Raw genomic sequence first — 17,703 nt, forward strand, 5'->3', positions numbered from 1 at the left:
AGGGAGCCAGCACACATCTGCCAACATTTTAAGTGCCTAACTAAAGTTCGGATGTTCTAGTAGGCTCTTCCCGAAGTACACCAGACCTACAGTGAAGCATAGTGGAGAATATGCGCTACGGAGGAAGTGGAAGGAATTACGAACAGTGCATTGTTAATACAAAACTTCCCTTAGAAAGCCTACTAGAACATCTGAACAATTTGGAGGGTTAATCAGAGACACAATGATGTCTGCTGTGTAGACTTTTTATATCCATTTTATGTTGTTTTTAATAACTAATCATGCAGACCCATGAATAGTTTGAATGTACCATATGGTTCAAATGTAAATAAAGCAGGAATGTTTTTCCTGTGACGCCACAAAAGCCCTTTGTGAATCCAAAGTGGAAATGTATTACAATGAGGAGCGAGGACGGGCGTGTCCACCATTTTGCTCTCACTCGCGGACATTAGGCGTTTGCCGGCGGGCGCCACAGAGCCCGTCTGTCCGTGAAATTGTTTGGCAAGCGCCCGTACACCAAGGAAAACATTTGTCACGGTGGTTGCCACTCTGGTGCGCGACAAAAAAAAAAAAAAAAAAAACAGGCAGCTGGGTTTCTACAGCTTGGAATTTTCACTGGCATTCCAGCCGAGTGCATAGTTGACTTGTCAGTCACTGCAGCTGCATCCAATACGCGAGATGGGCCCCGTGGAAAAGGAGCGGTAGCAGCACGGTGAAAGGAAGAGAGCGTTTCCCTTGGAAACTGCTTGTCGCAGCGTCCTCCCGATACCCAAGTATGAATGGGAATTTGAGGAATTTGCAAGAAGGGCGATGTTATTCCTGCCGGGTGTCAGGAAGAGGGCGGGCCCTGACAAAACACAGATGCAGCTGGGACACATCAACCCCTGGCTCGAAATGTGTCATTTCAAAACTTAAATCGAGGGCATTATGCCTCCAAAAAATGTGTGTGCTTCTATTTACATATATTCCCCCGCGCTCCCATCCCCTTCCTCCTGGCGGTTTACTTTCAAACCAACCTTGAGATTGTGAAAATGACAAAAAGGCCACATAATGAAAGCTTACGGTTGATGCCGAACCACATCAACCGCGTTGCTGAACTCAGAATAGAACTTGACACAGGCTCAATCACGTAAACAATCCCTGAATCTCCTCATACTCTTCCACAAAAACACTCACCGCAAAAAAAACCCCCAAAAAATCTAATGAGATCCAATACATTGTCCATCTAAAAATGGATTGTCAGGCTGCTATTAAAGAGTCTCCAGACTGTCCATTATCCTGCTACTGCTACACTGCTGCTGCTTAATGTAATTATTTTTTTTTTTTACAGTGTGCTTGTTGTGCCCTCACTTGTGTGTGAGGGGGGCGGGGGGGCACACAGTCACTTTTCAACCATTTGGATGACGAGGACGACATTGCCCAACAACACGATGAGCACTCTCCCTCGTGTGGTGGGACGCAGCGAAATGCCCACTAGCCGGCGAGGAAGGGGGTGGGGTCTCACCGGAAGGACCCGGGATGGGGGGGGGGGGGGTGCAAGTCCCTGATGGGGGCCGATTGCCCAGGAAGAGGAGGTTGACCGCTCTGACGCAGGAGCTGCTGTAGACCACGGCTCACAGCCAGACACTCCCACACAGAATGTTTGAATCAAAAAAGTACAAAAAGTTCAAAGCAGAATAAAGTCGAACGATTCGATTTCGGGGCTGCAATTAGGATGGATCCCCATGTCCTAAATCCTCTCCCACATTTAATCAACAAACACCACCTGCTCGTCTGAGCTACTCCAGGCTTGGATAATACATCCTGGGACAGCACAGCTTTTTTTTTCTCTCCCTTCCTCGATTAAAATACAAAGAGCTCAATTAATCCACGATTTCTCCAACCCCCCCCCCCCCCCCCCCGGCAAGCGTCAGCAGCAGGGCCCGGTGCCCAAATCAGTCGACAAGCTATTTCCTGTTCCACCCTCCTGGCTCTCCAGTGAACAGACGGGTGGTGTGTTTTGCAACGAGCGGACACATCACCTCATTCTGATCAGCAACGAGCCAGCAACTTGGAAGCAAGTGGAGTGGCTTTGTGTGTGTTCATACCTGCAGGGACCTACGCGAGGGCTTATTTTTAAGGAGAAGGAAGGACTTGAGTTTCATCAGGAGTGGAATTGACTAGGTGTCCTCCCACTGAAGATGAGTGGGAGTGGATGTTAGGACTCTTGGAGCAGCGATATCCCTTTTGTGGCGGCTGGAGTCATCTCACTGCTTTCCTGCGGGGGAACAATGACATGTCACTCTTTGCACATACGGACTTGTACATCTGCAGTGGACATTTAATTGCAGATCATCGATGCTTATCAGGGACTACGGTGAGTGATCCGCTGAAGCTTTTTAAAGGTGATTTGCAGGGGCGGCAAACAAACTCTGGATTTAAGCCGAACTACTGGTTCAACTATTGTAACTGAAGCAAAAGTCACACTGCCTAAATTTATGGGGGGGAAAAATGTATATCAAGAAAAAGAATGATCCGTGTAGTCAATTTCTGTAGTGCTTGTCCACATATTTTGACTGAATTTATTCATTAGCATTTGCGGGGCTTGGGGTCTTTTATTACAGTTCCTCTGAGGTTTTATTTGGTTTTTAAATTGCCTGGAGGACTGGATCAAATAAGAGACCCCGTTTTAGGCAATTAACAACCAACAGGTTCCTCGCAAAGTAGTTTTACGGTTCCTCATTGGTTGCTTGTAAAGGCAACTTGAAACCAAACGAGCTCAACATTCAAGTAATTTCCCACACGTGTTTTCATTAATACTGCTGCCCCTCTAGTCTGTTGTTGAAAACAACAAGATGGACCGCTTTCATCTTAAATGGGATTATCCGGGCAGGAAATGTGGGAGGGTTGCGCCGGAGTCGGTTTTATGGGGTCACGTAAACAGCTAGAGCTGACCTTTCTCAATGCGCGGAGGTTAACACGACGCTAGTGGGCTAGCCTGGAATCGCTGCCCGTTTCATTTGTCTGCCCAACATTGTGTAAAAATGGACATTTGTCTCCGTCTGGTATTTGTGTCAAGCGCTTCCTGCTCGGGCAACCGCTAACTGCCTGTTTGTGCCACTCGGCATAAAAATACACTTGTTGAGGGAACAACAAAAATGTGTTTTAAAATTGGGGGATTTATATTTGACATGCAGCAACCTGTAATTATTTTAAAAGCAAGTTGAAAAAGTTAAGAGCTGGATATTTTGGGGAGGGGGTGGACAACAGAACATGAGACAAGATGCTAGCTTAGCTTTGCCCATCTTTAAAGTTATCTAAAAAACACTTTGTAACCATGAATTGGGGTATTGGGTGAAATGAAGGTTTCAATAACGTTGTTGACCAACAATTATTGTGCTAATGCCAGAAAACTATAATCAGGGAAAGGTTTTGTGGGGGTCTGCCAAGAATCATGAGGATAAAGATCAGGGTGGGTGAGTGAGTCAAACTAGCTGATGGTGGCAACTGGAACAAGGGTTGAATTTTGTTCTTCCCAGCGAGAAAGCTCAAGAGGGACAACTTTTTGGCTCCCATGTACTCTGTTATTTTAATGATGTGGGCATTGTGAGGGGGCTGGGAAACCAGCCGTCGTGTTTACATTAAACTGAACTGCAACCGTGGGACCGTTGATTGATGGTGCCATTTACATAATTTCCCCCCATTTGGGGCAAAAAGTGGTCGCTGGGAAGAAAGTCTCAGACAGCAGCTAAAATCCCGAACAACTGTTGTTGGATATATATAGTATATTTAAAACATTGAGGTAGCCGTCACCATTACTGTGTGAAACAAGAGCCAAAGCGTAGCTGTTTGACACCGGAAAATGGAAACGAGTCCCCCGGGGCGGTGATGTCAAAAATATAAACATCCCTTATTAGTTAAGCCCCATGTCGCTGCTCAAGGCTGAAGATAACACAATGTTTTTGCTTCCCAGTGCTGGCCAGAATGTCTACGCCCCCGGTTTAAAAGTTGCTCAAAGAGAATGAGCGTCTAAACTCTTTGCATGTGATTTTATCCGACAGGAGCACAGGGTCCCGGAGTTCAGCGCCTAATAAAAAGCAAAAGATCGTGGAGATGCTAGAAACTTCAAGCAGCTGTTAAATGAGAATGGAGCCCATTAGGAAAGACATGGAGCTGCTCAGCAACAGCATGGCAACATACGCGCACATAAAAGGTAACGTTAAATAATGTTCGACACAGATTCCCACGATGCAGTCTACGGCACGCGTCGCCAGCCTTTTTGAAACCGAACGCTACTCTATTCACGACTGTACTCTAGCCTGTGAAACAAATAAATCCAGCAAATGACTGTGAAAGTGTCGGCATGACCTGAGATGGTGTCCAAGTTGAGGGTTTTCGTATGAAAACGCTAGAGGATCCAAATGCAGGGAAGCAGGGAGCCCAAAAACAAAAGTAGGGGCGGGTGGGCCTACAAGAAACATTGTCATTAAAAACAACTGATACATTCTAATCAAACAAAAAGTAAACCAAAACACCACTACTGGAACAATGACGTGACAACGGTGACATGACCAGCGACACCAACATGGAGAAACGACAAACCGACACAGACTGACAGAAAACAAGGCACACCCGGAAGTGACTGAGCCAGCTGATTGGTAGACACACGAGACCGGGCTGATGAGAACAGGTGGAAATGATGAGGAAAAAAATATGAGTATAGCACATGAACACGGAACACGAGACAACAACAACAAAACCAACCAAAACATTTTAGAAACCATCAGTAGCGATACTAAAGAAAATCAATTTTGTTGTTACACAGCTCAATCGAGCTGATTCTGAAGGCCTGTGCCTGATTCGGTTGACTCCGGCAACACACAGATGCTGAAAAAAAAGAGATGGTTATTCATTATGTTTGTCCATCCAGCCAACCCGGAGAGCTTCGCCCTCTATTTCATGATGGGCGTTTGTTTCGGCCTCCTCATGGCGCTTTGCCTCCTGGTGACCGGCATCACCTGCAGGTCACGCCGCCGCATCGGCAGGCCTGTTCCGTCCCCCGAGAGGAGGCAGCTTAAGGAGTCCAGCGAGGAAGAGGAGGAGGAGGCGGAGGAGGAGGAGAGCGTAGCGGAGGAAGAGGAAGTGTTAGGGAGCCACAAAATGACTCTGGTCCCGACGGACGACCGAAGCACGCGGTCCGACGGCACGCTGAAGAGCGTCGACGTCTTCGCCTCGGTCGAGGAGCTGGAGAAGGCCCGACGTCTGGAGGAGAGGGAGCGCATTGTCAGGGAGATATGGAGGAACGGACAGCCCGACATCCTCGTCACTGGGACCGGTACTATCGGACGGGTCCATTACCACTAAGGTCCCAAACGGCTCTATCATGTATTTTCAAAAGGGGCATAATAGGCATTTTTTTCTTTCAATTTTCAAACAGGTTCTAAAACATGTCAGCTACTCTCAAAACACCCCGAAAATCAAAAATTGTAGTACATTCATAAATTACGCTGTGTGTAAGTGGCGCACGGCCATATCGCCGAACATCTGAATCTTCTTCAACACACATGAACAAGTCACACTTATCTAACGCAAATCTGCGCATCCTTCAAACTCATTGCAGCTCCGCTTACCTTTCGGCTCGAGTTTAATGAGCAGCGATGTCGCACCTGTGGAAGATGTCCCAATATTTCTGCAATCAAAGGTATCTCCAATGTCGTCATTTGAAAGTGGATTTGTATCTTCGCCAAGTTTATCTGTCACGTCATGGGACGGAATACTCCGCCATGGGTTGGATTATGTAAATTAGCCCCATTATCACATGGGCGTGGGAGGTGGGGGGGGGTGTTAATACCAATCATCATTTAACATTTGATGATTGGTCAGACGCAAGTACTTTATTGAAAGCATTAAAAAGTGCATTTCCCATAATCTGTTGAATCAACGAGAATAGGTTGCATACAATTGTTATCGCGATCACATTTTAGAAATAAAAAGACAGCCATGGAAGTGTTTTGTCGACGTTCCTCCATACAAAGGAATGTCTGTCTTGACTGAATAAAATTATTAGAACATGTGTAAAAGGAAGTCTCTTGACAGTTTTATACACACACACACACGTTGCAACGTTTATTTATTTATTTTTTTTCTACGCACTTTCGTTCCGTTAGGAAGGACGATAATTTCATTTTAAAATAAAGGCTTTTGTGGGTTTATTAACCACGCCGGGGGGGGGGGGGGGGCGGAGCCTATCCCAGCTGTCTTCGGGCAGTAGACGGGGGACACCCTGAACCGGTTGCCAGCCAATCGCAACTTTTGGAATCTGTTTTCAGTCCACTCTCATAATTCATTAGCTTTGAGAAGTCCTGCGGAGCCCAAGCCCATCATAAAAGAAAATAAAGGATAAAAGTTGGAGGGGGGAGCAATACACACTTCATTAAGACCACAACTTTTCCAAAAGAGGCACTTTCTGGGTATGTTTCTCACAGCATAAATTTCCTGCCGTGTTTTCCGAGCGTTCCCACCGACTGGTGTCACTGACACTCGTGTTTCTCTTTCCACACAATTCCCAGTAGCCTCCCAACAACTCTCTAGTAAAGACACGTCTGTTTAGCTCTATGAAAGGGCCATTTAGTTTAGTCATACTGTCCATGTGTTGAGCTTCCCAGAGTGGATCAGAGCAAAGTCTGGAGAGGGGAGTCGATTTTCTGTTGGTTCCCTCCAAGCACCTCGCCATAAAAAGGTTCATTATGCAAGTGAGTGGAGCGCCTGGTTGTCATGTTTTGAGTGGCAGAGGCTGAAGCAAGGATTGTCCTCTGGACAGAAAACACCTCTGCAAAAAATGAAGCACTCGTGGTGCTTTCTGACAATTGATTGGTTCATGTGTTTTGTGTGACTGAGCGCTGAATTAAGGAGAAATGATGAGGAAACATTTTAAAAGAATGAATTCAATGTTTCTCTGCAAATTTGATTTTGGTGGACAAAGTTTGAATTTGTAACATATGTTGTGTATATTTTTGCCCATTTTTAATACCCATCTTACATAAAGGATGTGATGAGACACTTGACCCAACGTGAGCTGAATATTTCCTTTTTCTAATCTTGTCCCAAACATAGAACTCTTACAACTCGTTTCCTAAATCAAAGAAAAGGACATTTATTGAAAATTAAAAGACAAAACATGACAGCTCTTCAAACGATATAAAAGTTGTCAGCTTCCTACTACTCAGAAGAAAAAAAAACCCGCAATCACACCGTTGCGTCGTCTACATGCAGTATGGACAATCAGCTCGAAAGTAGTTCTTAAAACATTTCGCCTCTTCTTTTTCACGTCCGCTTTTAGGACGAGTCGAAACTGACACTTAAAACGATCGATCATCTTGCTGACCGCAAAAAGTTCACAACGATTTCGAGTTTGTAAATGGGTACACAGTAACGCAACTTTGGTTGCCAATCAAAACTACAAATAAGAAAAACGGATCCACTTCGTTCAAACGACCAGAGACACGTGTAAACCTACATAGCTAGTATACATTTTTTTTTTCTGAAAGCAAAAGCAAGTTATTTCCCAGTGGACCTTTTACATGAAAACACATATGTTGCTGATAATCACAGAAGAACTGGTGCTAATTTTTTTTTTTGGGGGGGGGGGGGGGGGAATCCAAATGGTGGCAAGGATTAATTATCGATTGGTCCCGTGGGGAGAAGCATTGTTCATGCAATTTTAACATCAATACGTCATCGGGCCAAAAAAAAAAAAGTAAGTAAAAAAAAAGTACGAGAAAACGGGCAGGTTTCTCCGCTTCAAAAAACACTTCTACATGGAACTGTATTTTTTTTTTAAATCATCTAAGGCACAAATATTTTTATATATATTTTTTCTCGTGTTTATTGAATATAATGATGCCTCAGTGTGATTTAACAATCAACCATGTATTCATCGGACAGATGACATAAAAACCTTTAAACCAACTTCCTCACTCGAGCTATCGTGAGATTTAAATGAGGTGCGAGGATAGATACAGGAGGAGGGGAAGAAGAAGAAAAAAAAAAAAAAATTTTACAAGCGAGTCGACTCATGGACGCACCGAGCGGTCGTTTATGGTTTCAGGCCTTCGTCGGCATTCTTCCCGTCTTTATGCTCCGCATCGACGTTGTCGTCTCCCATCTCGGGCTGCTCGGCGTTCTGGAACATGTCGTGGGTCCATTTGGGGCTGCTGCCTCCCTTGCGGTACACGAAGCGTCCCCGGCGGGGCATGAAGGACCCCCGGCCCCGCCCGCGGTTATCCACCCAGGTTTTCTCGCCGTCGCGGTCGTCATGCTAGAAATGGGACAAAATGAAACTTGATCATTCTGGGGGAGGTGGGGGCAATTGGAATTTGGTCAAGTGACAAAAATCTGAGACACCAACGAGGGCTGGGCGAAAACAGAAAAAAAAAGAATGACATTTATTTTGGCTGGTCATCACGATGAATAAAAACGATTATTCCTCAATTTCAAAACCATTCTTCCCTGCACGTCGAACACTTCATTCTTCAGCTCTTTATCGAGGACAAAATGACCCTTGAAATATGTGAAATTCAAGCCTCCTGCATTTCATCTCCTGTATCTCATTATCATATTACGATTTTTAGTTTTACAAGTCTTTCCAAGCCAACCCGGGACCTCGGCTATTGCATTTCTTGCCAGAACATATGAACAAGTATAAAAACAACCAGAAAAAGAAATGAGTTTAGTCAAATAAGAACGTACTAAACTAAAAGCAATCATGAAGAATAAATAAAAAATAAATACCGGCTGTTCCTGCTGTGCACGCGTTGGCCTCTGAGGGGGAGAGTGGTGCCGTGCATGCAAAGAGTATACACAGTAAGGAGAGTAGAAGAAGAAAGTTGTGATTGATCCCTCGATATAACTCGTTTTTTTTCCAGAAATTAGGAACGTGTGCCTTTGAGTATCGTTTTATTATGTTTCCGTCGGCGTTCCCAAATCGAGGAAAAGTTTTTTGAACGAACATCACACGTGGACGTTAAATGCTAATATGACCCGTTAGCATGCCAAATGGATTTCACATTGACTTTAGCATTCGCAAAAACCACGTTTGAATTTTGAAGAAGAATTGCCCAGCCCTGTGATGCCAAGAAGCCACAAACAGGTCAACGTGACTCACCAAGTAATACTTCCTGCTCTTGGGCGTGTACTCGGGATCCCATTCCTCCTCTGGGGGGCGCCCTTGAGGATTCATGTTGGCGGGGTTGCCATTGCTGCTGTTGTTGCCGGGGTAATTGCCCCTGTTCCATCCTCGTCCTCTCATTCTGGGGAACTGAAATGGGAAGAAGCAGGTTTGGACCGCCATCCGCTGTAATTGCTTTTGTTCCGCTCGAGAGAATAAGCGGACGCGAGCGGCTGAGCTATCCGACACGCAGAACGGCAATCAGACGAAGGCCGCAGATTTGCACTACGTTACCTTGGTCAAAACCATGAGGGGCGAGGACTACGTAGGATGGGGAGTCAGCGTTATCACCCACATAATGTTCCTGAGCATTTTACCAAGAAGGACTAGAGTAGAGCAGACGACCGCGTCTCCTTTCGGACCGAAAATTCAACCCGAGACGTCAGCACCCGAGCGAAAAAAAGAAAAAAAAAACGGGCCGAGAACACGCAATCACTTACGAATCCGCGGCCTCTGCCTCTCTGGCCCTCCATGTGCTGGCCCTCAAAATCCCGGGGGTGCCCGCGGTCCCCGTAGTCGCGCGGTGGGTAGCGCGTGTGAGAGAAGCCCTCCTCAAAATGATCGGGCCCGTCTCCCATATACTCCTTGCCCCGGAAAGGCGGCGGGGCCGAGGGGAAAGGCGTTGGCGTCGGTGAGGGTGAGGACGAGGACGAAGAAGAGGACGGCGAGCGATCACGCTTCTTCTTTCCTTTCCTGCGAGAGCACGAGAGAGACATCAATATGAGAGAGAGGCTCGGGATGATGATATTTTTTTTGGGGGGGGGGGGGGGGGGGGGATTCACCACTCACTTGGACTTCTTGTGGTGCTTGCCAGATTTCTCAGAGGACCTCTCTTGGGAGCCTCCGGGGCTCCGGCCCGCCTCGCGCCTGTAGTCCTTCCCGGCAAACCTCTTACGCCTTTCAATGTCCAGGCGAAGGTCCATCGTGTCGCCTTTGAACTTTTTGCTTGAATCCTGCGGCGAAAAACGCATTCGGCCGTCAGTCAAGCAGCGGCCGCCGAGACCCGGAGGTCGTTATGACACATGACTCAAGCCCCCGGGTGCCGGTGATACATTTGTGAGGTGAACTCCAATCGGCTCACATTGATTTGGTGTCGTGTCTCCCCCTAGTGGCCGAGACCAAGCACTGTATATGTACTGGCTGTGAAATGGTTACAAAAGCTCCGACACGTCAGTTTATATCAACCAGCAGCATGCATGCATGTATGTGTGTATGTATAAAGCTGAATCATTCAACGTGACAGCGGTTTTGTAGCTTCATTTGTTTCTTTTCAGTGAAAGATACTTACAAGGTTACGGTATTGATAAGCGTCCCATGAGAGGCTTGGACTCAGGATCATAACTCCCTTCCTTTTTAGCCTTTGCTCGGGAGGGGGGTTGGTACATACCCAATCAATAACCATATCTCATAGGCCGCAGGCTTGCTTGGCACTTACAAAACACAATTGGGCTCTTTTGATTTAGAAAAATGCATCCTTTGAAAGAAAAGCACAAAGCTGAGCACTGCCGGTTTTGGGGTCGTGGAAAATTCGGCGGTGGAAAAAAACGGCTCGAGTGTCTAAACAACAGGTCACCTTGAAACTCGCCTCGTCCACATCCTCAAACAGATGAGAGTGCCTCTTAAAGGCACTGGGGGAAACATCAATTCTCCTAAGAGACAAGAGAGCGGCTCACTTTAGTCCAAAGGAAAAAAACGAAAAATTAAAAAGAAATAAAGGAGCGTTCCAACGAGACGCCGCACTAACCTGTGGATTTCGGGGCTCTTCCTTGGCTTCATTTCTACCTCGGCAGCTTTCCTTTGGTACATGGCGAATCGCTCACTTAAAGACATGTCTGAGGAAGTGAAGTGCTGAGCTACAGGCAAAAGAACAAGACAGAGAGATCCATGAGAGCCCCTGCGGGCGGCGCGGGCGGGCGAGCGGCGCCGTACCTTTGATGTAATGCACGATGGACACGACGTGTTGCGCGAACAGCTCGGTGGGGCTGCTGCGAAGCTGGGCGGACTGAATATTCTGGAAGATTGAACGGAACTCCGGGTCTTTCTTCGAGGGATTCGCCAGATCTCTGGCCGTGAATCGACTCTTAGACATGGAGGAGCTGAGAGGGAAACGAGGGAGGCGGAAAGGTTCTTACTAAAGCAGTTGACGATACTGTCACCGCCCCCCCCCACGGGAGCGGGATCGGGCGGGCCTACCTGGGCATGTCGTCCAAAGACGACACTCTCAGTTCAAAGTCCTCTCTGGATGACGCCAGACGGACGGGAGAATCCTCGCAAGGGAAGGCCCCGGGGAAGAGCGGCCTGTCCTTGCCTTTGGAGGCGACGGCCGGGGAGGGGCTGCGTTTGCTCTTCTCCTTCTCCTTGTCTTTCTTCTCCTTCTTCTTGGCCTTCTCCTCCTTCTTGCTGTGCTTGCGGCTCTGGTACATCTCCTCCACCATTTTATCCAGGGCCTCCGCATCCTCGTCCCGGCGGCTTTTCTCCTTGGGCAGCGGGTAGGAGGTGGAATAGGCGGGCTCGTCGCCCCACTTGCCGAATATATCGCGAGAGCTCGGGTTGGATTTGCCCGCGCCGTCCTCGTCGGCGTCCCGGTCTTTCAAGCCGTGCGACTTGAGGAACTCCTCCTCCTCCTCGTCGAAGAACGGCAAGGTCTTGTCGTCCTTGGGGTCGCCGAAAGGAACGGAGAGGCTGAAGATGTCGCCCGACTTGATGCCCTTCTCTTGCTCTCGCTCGGCGCTGCTCTTCTCGCTATCGTTACCGTCGTCCTTTTCGGCGGCCTGCTTTTTGCTTTTGTTTTCCGCCAGGAACCTGACAAAAGACGAGCCGCCGTTATAAAACGGACAACGTTCAACCGGCAAGGTAGTCCCCTCCAGGGAGAAAATGATTCCGCGTCATTGGGTTTTACGTTTTTTTTGGAAACAAGCAAAGGAAGGCAACGTAGCAAGAGACATTGTATGTGTTGGAGGGGGGTGGGGGGGTTTTGGGAGTGGGGGGGAGACAGAAGACCCTCCCCGCTGCAGATAGTACAGACAGTGAGACAGCATTGATACTCACGTAATGCGCTTCTTTCTAAGTACGTGGGGATTTCAATAAAGTTCCTCTCAGTGCGCACCCAAAGGACAATTGTCATACTTAAAATCAGGAGTCCTATTCCATTTTAAACTGATGACTCATCCCAATGATCTTTGGCAAAAGGCTAAAATATTTGAAAGAAAAATGACACGTTTGCACAATTGGCGGTTGCAAAAAAGAAAGAAAAGAGCAGGAATCCCATTGAGCTGGGAGCAAAGACGAAACGGGACATACTTTTTGAAGGCAGCCGAGATCACCGTCTTTTCTCCGGATTTGGCGTCCTCCTTGGAGAAGAAGCCGAAGCCGCCGAAGGAGGCCGTTTGTCCCGACTTGGGCGTGGCGTCGCCGGCCGCGGCTTCGTCCTTCTGGGCCGTCTCCGAGCCGGCTCGGCCCGTGTCGTAGTCGATCCATTTGCCTCCGGAGGCCTTCTCGATCACGCTGCCTTCCCCCGCCGGCTTCTCCGCTTGGCCCTCGCCTTGCTTCTCCTTCGTAATCTTGGAGCTGGGTTTGCCCTTGTTGCGAGGGCACGGCGTGGAGGAGCGTGACCGGGAGGAGCTGGAGGCCCTGGAACGGTGAGACTGCTCGGACGACGAGCGGTCCGAGTGACGGGAGTGCGAGCGGCTGGCCGATCGCTTGTTTGGCGTGTGGGAGCGGGAGCGCCCCCTGCGGGGGCTGTGCGAGCGGTTGTCCTGGTCACGCTTGCGGTCGTGCCAGCCGCCGCCTCCCCCGCCGCCGCCTTGCCAGTTAGACTTGTAGCCGTAGCCGCCTCCCCTGTTCTGATAGTGACCGCGAGGGTAGTAGCCTCGATTTCGTCCGCGGAAGTGGAAGGGCCTCCGATAGCCGCGGTTGTAGCCGCGGTTGTAGCCCCGGTTGTTCTGATAGTCTCGGGAGGGATAGTTTCGGTAGGACATGGGAGTGCGGGAGCGAGAGCGGGATCGGGACCTGGAGCTGCATTCGAACAAGAGGGAGAAGATGAGGTCAATGATTGTGCATGGCCAGTGAAGCTAAAGGCTGGATTTGTCCAAGGACAATTGTCAAAAGCAGTCGGGGAGACGAGTCAAGACAGCCGCCAGGAAGCTGGCCAGGAACAACTTCAAAATAAAAGCACACCTAGGGATTGACACCCAATAAAGGGATTTGTTTGAAGTTGGACTTGGTGAGCGATCTTAAGTGAGCGAATGTAAATGACTTCACGCTAGCCTTCGTGCCGCTTTGAATCGCGACGCAAAAATCGACAGCGGACCTTCATTTGGTTGCAAGCGGCCACGGCGTTGGTAATAGTTGGCTATCACTTTCAAATCGCAAAATGACACCAACGGGACGCCACTGTCTCAGAAACGGAAATTTTGTTACTGAAATTCATGATTTCGGAAAAACAAAACACTGAAAAAAAAGCCCAGATGCAAATACCCCAAAAAGTGAAAGCAAATGATCTGAACTGTAGCACCTGCGCCACAATTTTGAAACAGAAACACTAAAATAATATAAAGATACAAACAAATAATATGGAAAGAGTGATTTATTTCTAGAGCTGACAACTTGAACCAAATATGACAAAAAGAGCGCATTTTTGTCATATTTAGTAAGAGATCAAAAAGGCGAGCTACATTCAAGTGTGACTGGATTTACCTGTAGCGACGTTTTCTGGATCTTGAGCGCGAGCGGCTTCTCGACTGAGATCTCGTTAAAGATCGAGACCTGGACTTAGACCTGGAGTTGGAGCGGGAGGGAGAGTACGGAGCCATAGTAGCACTTATTTTAGATTTAATTGCCCTGGGAAGAAAAAAGAAGAACAAATGTGTAAGCTGCTGCGCCACAGTGACCATTTGCCTGGCAAATGTGCGCCCGGGGAGGCAAACACTCAAGCCAGTGCGAAGGTTAAATTGTTGAGCAACAAAAGGAACTCCAAACAACAGATCCAGAAGTGAACCATTTTTTTCAAAGCGGGCCTGCGCGACTCCACTTTTGCTGAGCTGCTGACAAAAAACACATTTTGCATTCAATTTTGATCACAAAGCACACACTTGGTCTTGATCTGTCAAGAAAACCTGAAATCATAAAGGCCAACGGCCTGGACAGAGAAATACTGCAGCAGCTGGAGCAACATGCAAACATATGGACATTCGCCTTGAGCATGAGATTGAGCGGCGCTCCTGTGCACGCAAATGTGCGCGTAACATCGCTGGCAGGCCGCGCTTCAAACGATACTGGATACAATTTACAGCTTCAAATTTCATTTGGAGTCTCTCATCAATCTAACGACCACAAAGCTTGTCCTGCTGATTATCACGACGTTGTTGTATCGGTGTAAAAAAACATGGATCATCCCAATTCAAATATAAACATATGTTCAGATACTTGGTCACCAAAACTGCAACGTCACACGTGCACCGTATTACGAATGTCGAGTAAATCACATTTGCGTCTCCTTGCAGAGTCCCTTTGACAGACCTGTGACAAAATGGCCTTTGCACTCGATGCGGTGGAATGTCCACAACAAACGGTCGCCATGGGCCCGCACACCAGTTGCCATGACGCTCAGCCCATTTCTATCTATAAGAGAGCCCATCGAATGTTTTAAAATACCCCGTACGTTTACCCAATGCTGGCTTTTAGCAGGCATCGCTGCATAGTTGACGAAACAGTTGAGAGGCCATTTTAGGCAGAGGGCAACAAGCGCGTTTATTATTTATACACACACACGGTTGCCATTGTGGTCACACACACACACAAGCTCTTCAGATCGCTCGTATGTTCTTAAATAGGATGATTAAGGTGAGACTTACACACACTTTTAAGAGATGCAACCAAATAGCAACACGCCAATATAGGACAGGATGTGAATGGTCTTATCTGAATACACGACCGCCCCCCCCCTCAACCCCCACGAGTGTCTTAAAACAGCCGCGCAGCCGCTTCAATGACTCGATGTCCGTTTACCAGCCTACAAGCGTCATCGGACGCCAAGTAAAAACAAATCCCAATGAGAAACTGAAACGCGGTGCATATAACAAAAAGGCGTCTCGATGTACGTGTCACACGTATAGCATCAATTGAGCACTGCTACATTTGTCATAATGGGAACACGTGCTCCAAAGCCTACAAGAAAAGAACAGTTGACCCTTGATGCTCAATGTATATACAAAAAGGCAGTTTAAATCGGGACGAAATAATGCACATTTCAACATAAACGTTGACACAAATGCGATTTGTTTTAATTCTATCGCCGAAACTGCTCCCGACTGCAATGTTACGCGCTGCCATTAAAGACGAACGTCGTCACAATAAATGTTAATCATATTTTGGACTTCTTAACTTAGCTCGTGTATTTGGAACGTTACCGACACGACAAGATAAATTGAAACCGTGCAATTACCTGCGTAGATTTTGAGAATAATCAACGTAGTCTGTTCGTAGAGCGAAACCTTTTTAGGCCGCGCTTCGTCCGAGCACTGCTTCCTGTATTTTTCCGAAAAGGATTTTTAGCAAAGAAGCTAACTCGCTCGACGTTAGCAGCAGCTACGGAACAAAACCCGCAAATGGGGCGATTCCTCCACGTCCTAAATAGAAGATGGTATTGTCGAGCAAATTTAACTTATATATATGTCAAGTAAAAGCATGTTTTTACGATCCGATTGCAGTTCGTGTATGGCGTCGAGGATTCGAGCGTTCTCAGCAGCTACCGTCTCCAGACGAGCTGGTCGACCCTAACGATCGAAATATCGCGAGATTTCTCTGACGAAGCAACGCCCACTTGACCAAGTTGTGAAACAAAAAGTTGATTTTGTTTTAATAAGAAGATAAAGATTCAGTCTCATTTTTAATTGTAGTCTTTATAACCAATACCATTTGGATCATTTGAGCAATTATTTATTTTCATTATTAGCTCTTTTTTAAAATTTCATCATAAATGTAAATATAAATATAATATATATTATTTGCTTGGATGTTTATCTTTCCCAGTTGTTGTATTCACCGCCTGAAGGGAAAGATGGGCAACCTTTCCAAGGTTGGAATAGAAAATGTCAACTTTGCCGCCAACTTTTCTGTCAACTTTTCAAAGGACTCTGCCTTGTTAATAATAAGTTACTCTGTCTTTGCTATCATATCAGAGTCATTTAAAATGACAGCACACCACTGCCACGACATCTCTGATAAACCCCAAATAAATTTCAGCTGTTCATGTACAGCGAGAGGCTGCCTATGATGCTTCTGTGGACGAAAAGCAATAACTCGTAATAGAAATAGAAGATGGACTCGCCACTGGCTCACATATAATAATAATAAATAACACAAAAAAGGATATGTGACATTTTTCTCCTTTTCACTCAGTATGCCATTGGCACCGTTGTGTCAACAGAAGTCGAGTGTGTCCAAAAGACTTGACAAGTCAATGGGGCATGCAGTGATGGAGTCTTTCTTGTTGACCTCTAACCAGGAGAAGCAAGCAGTTCTTATGAACGCTCATTTTCCGTCACGGCGCAGGTGTTTGACACTTGAACACACCACGGGTATTATTAACAGTGATAAGCTCTCTTTTGGCTCCATTGTCAGACCGCTTATGTCTCCTTGTCTGTCACTCACCATTACGGTCTGTTTACGGCCTCACTCGGAGGTGTGGATACCGACTTCGACCGAGGAGGTCAGGTAAAGTCAGTTCATATAAAAGGAGGACTTAATGCCACTCTCAGCGTTGTCAAAGTTAAATTGAGTAAAACAGCACAATATTGTTTCGGAGAAGGTGAGAATCAAATGTTTTCATGTTCAGCACATACCGGTAATTTAACTTTGAGTGCAAAACAGGTTGCTGGAATGCCGTGGTGGGAAATAACATGTTTTTGTAATGACGTTGATTTAAATGACACTAGTTGTCTATAATTGACAGCAAAAATAAGGTATGGGCTAGGGAGGGCTCACAAGGCCTTATTTTCAGGTATCGGATACTCGCGGAGGCTGCTAATACCAGCCACCGATACTTATGGGGGAAAAAATCAAATATCAAAAGTACAAAAGGTATTGGTGCATACACAAAGAGTGGAGTGATAAAACAATCTGCATTTACAAGGAAAAGAAGGTCCACTGAAAGGAGTTGGGACTGGACAACGAAGCTGAGTGACAACCCCTTGGTGAAAACACTTCTAAATTATAAATCCATCATGCCAGTAAAGCTGTCCGCATCGGTATATACTTTGTGTACAGTATGCAGCATTGGCATACTCGGCTGCAGAGCACAGCTTCTGTCCAAATGATGCTTAATTTATTGTAAGTTTCTTACACTAACTGGTCACAAGATGGCGCCAAATCAACACCTTAATTGCTTTGGTCCGAGCACAAAAAACAGAAAAGGAATAGTGAGGAGAGGCTTTGCATGCAAGACCGCCTTTAGATGGCAATGTACTTTTTGAGTGGTCACCAAAAGCAGAGCAGAGCAA

General features: G+C 46.8%; 2 protein-coding genes across 4 annotated transcripts; one reads left to right on the forward strand and one right to left on the reverse strand.

The window, feature by feature from the left end:
* The first annotated feature begins 1,950 nt into the window (after nt 1-1,950).
* On the forward strand, nt 1,951-6,059 carry eva1bb (eva-1 homolog Bb (C. elegans)). Its single transcript, XM_052071441.1, has 3 exons — nt 1,951-2,356; nt 4,041-4,192; nt 4,910-6,059. The coding sequence occupies exons 2-3, from the start codon at nt 4,120-4,122 to the stop codon at nt 5,341-5,343; spliced, it is 507 nt and encodes a 168-aa protein (XP_051927401.1). The 5' UTR covers nt 1,951-2,356; nt 4,041-4,119; the 3' UTR covers nt 5,344-6,059.
* A 1,048-nt stretch (nt 6,060-7,107) lies between these two features.
* Nucleotides 7,108-15,995, reverse strand: thrap3b (thyroid hormone receptor associated protein 3b). 3 transcript variants are annotated; one of them, XM_052071415.1, is made up of 12 exons: nt 15,648-15,995; nt 13,901-14,044; nt 12,506-13,219; nt 11,399-12,007; nt 11,135-11,301; nt 10,950-11,058; nt 10,779-10,854; nt 9,995-10,158; nt 9,646-9,898; nt 9,143-9,295; nt 8,770-8,799; nt 7,108-8,296 (listed from the first exon to the last, which is right to left on the reverse strand). In XM_052071415.1, exons 2-12 carry the CDS (start codon nt 14,014-14,016, stop codon nt 8,075-8,077), a joined length of 2,613 nt encoding a protein of 870 aa, XP_051927375.1. In that variant the 5' UTR covers nt 14,017-14,044; nt 15,648-15,995; the 3' UTR covers nt 7,108-8,074. The 3 variants fall into 3 exon arrangements, with proteins under 3 accessions (XP_051927375.1, XP_051927373.1, XP_051927374.1); XM_052071413.1 differs by lacking the exon at nt 15,648-15,995 and having other exon boundaries at nt 13,901-14,698; XM_052071414.1 differs by lacking the exons at nt 8,770-8,799; nt 15,648-15,995 and having other exon boundaries at nt 13,901-14,695.
* Between the last annotated feature and the right edge of the window lie 1,708 nt (nt 15,996-17,703).

Source organism: Hippocampus zosterae, chromosome 7, assembly GCF_025434085.1.
Source record: "Hippocampus zosterae strain Florida chromosome 7, ASM2543408v3, whole genome shotgun sequence".
NCBI classification, from domain to species: domain Eukaryota; kingdom Metazoa; phylum Chordata; class Actinopteri; order Syngnathiformes; family Syngnathidae; genus Hippocampus; species Hippocampus zosterae.

Excerpts from the sequence above, each read along its gene's own strand:
- eva1bb (XM_052071441.1), top strand. The coding sequence starts at position 4,120 with ATGAGAATGGAGCCCATTAGGAAAGACATGGAGCTGCTCAGCAACAGC. Across the intron at positions 4,193-4,909 it reads AACATACGCGCACATAAAAG|CCAACCCGGAGAGCTTCGCC; the intron begins GTAACGTTAAAT and ends TTGTCCATCCAG.
- thrap3b (XM_052071413.1), bottom strand. The coding sequence starts at position 14,097 with ATGGTCACTGTGGCGCAGCAGCTTACACATTTGTTCTTCTTTTTTCTT. Across the intron at positions 10,159-10,778 it reads TGGACGAGGCGAGTTTCAAG|GATTCAAGCAAAAAGTTCAA; the intron begins GTGACCTGTTGT and ends TTTTCGCCGCAG. Across the intron at positions 8,800-9,142 it reads AGAGCAGGAAGTATTACTTG|AGGCCAACGCGTGCACAGCA; the intron begins GTGAGTCACGTT and ends TCTCCCCCTCAG.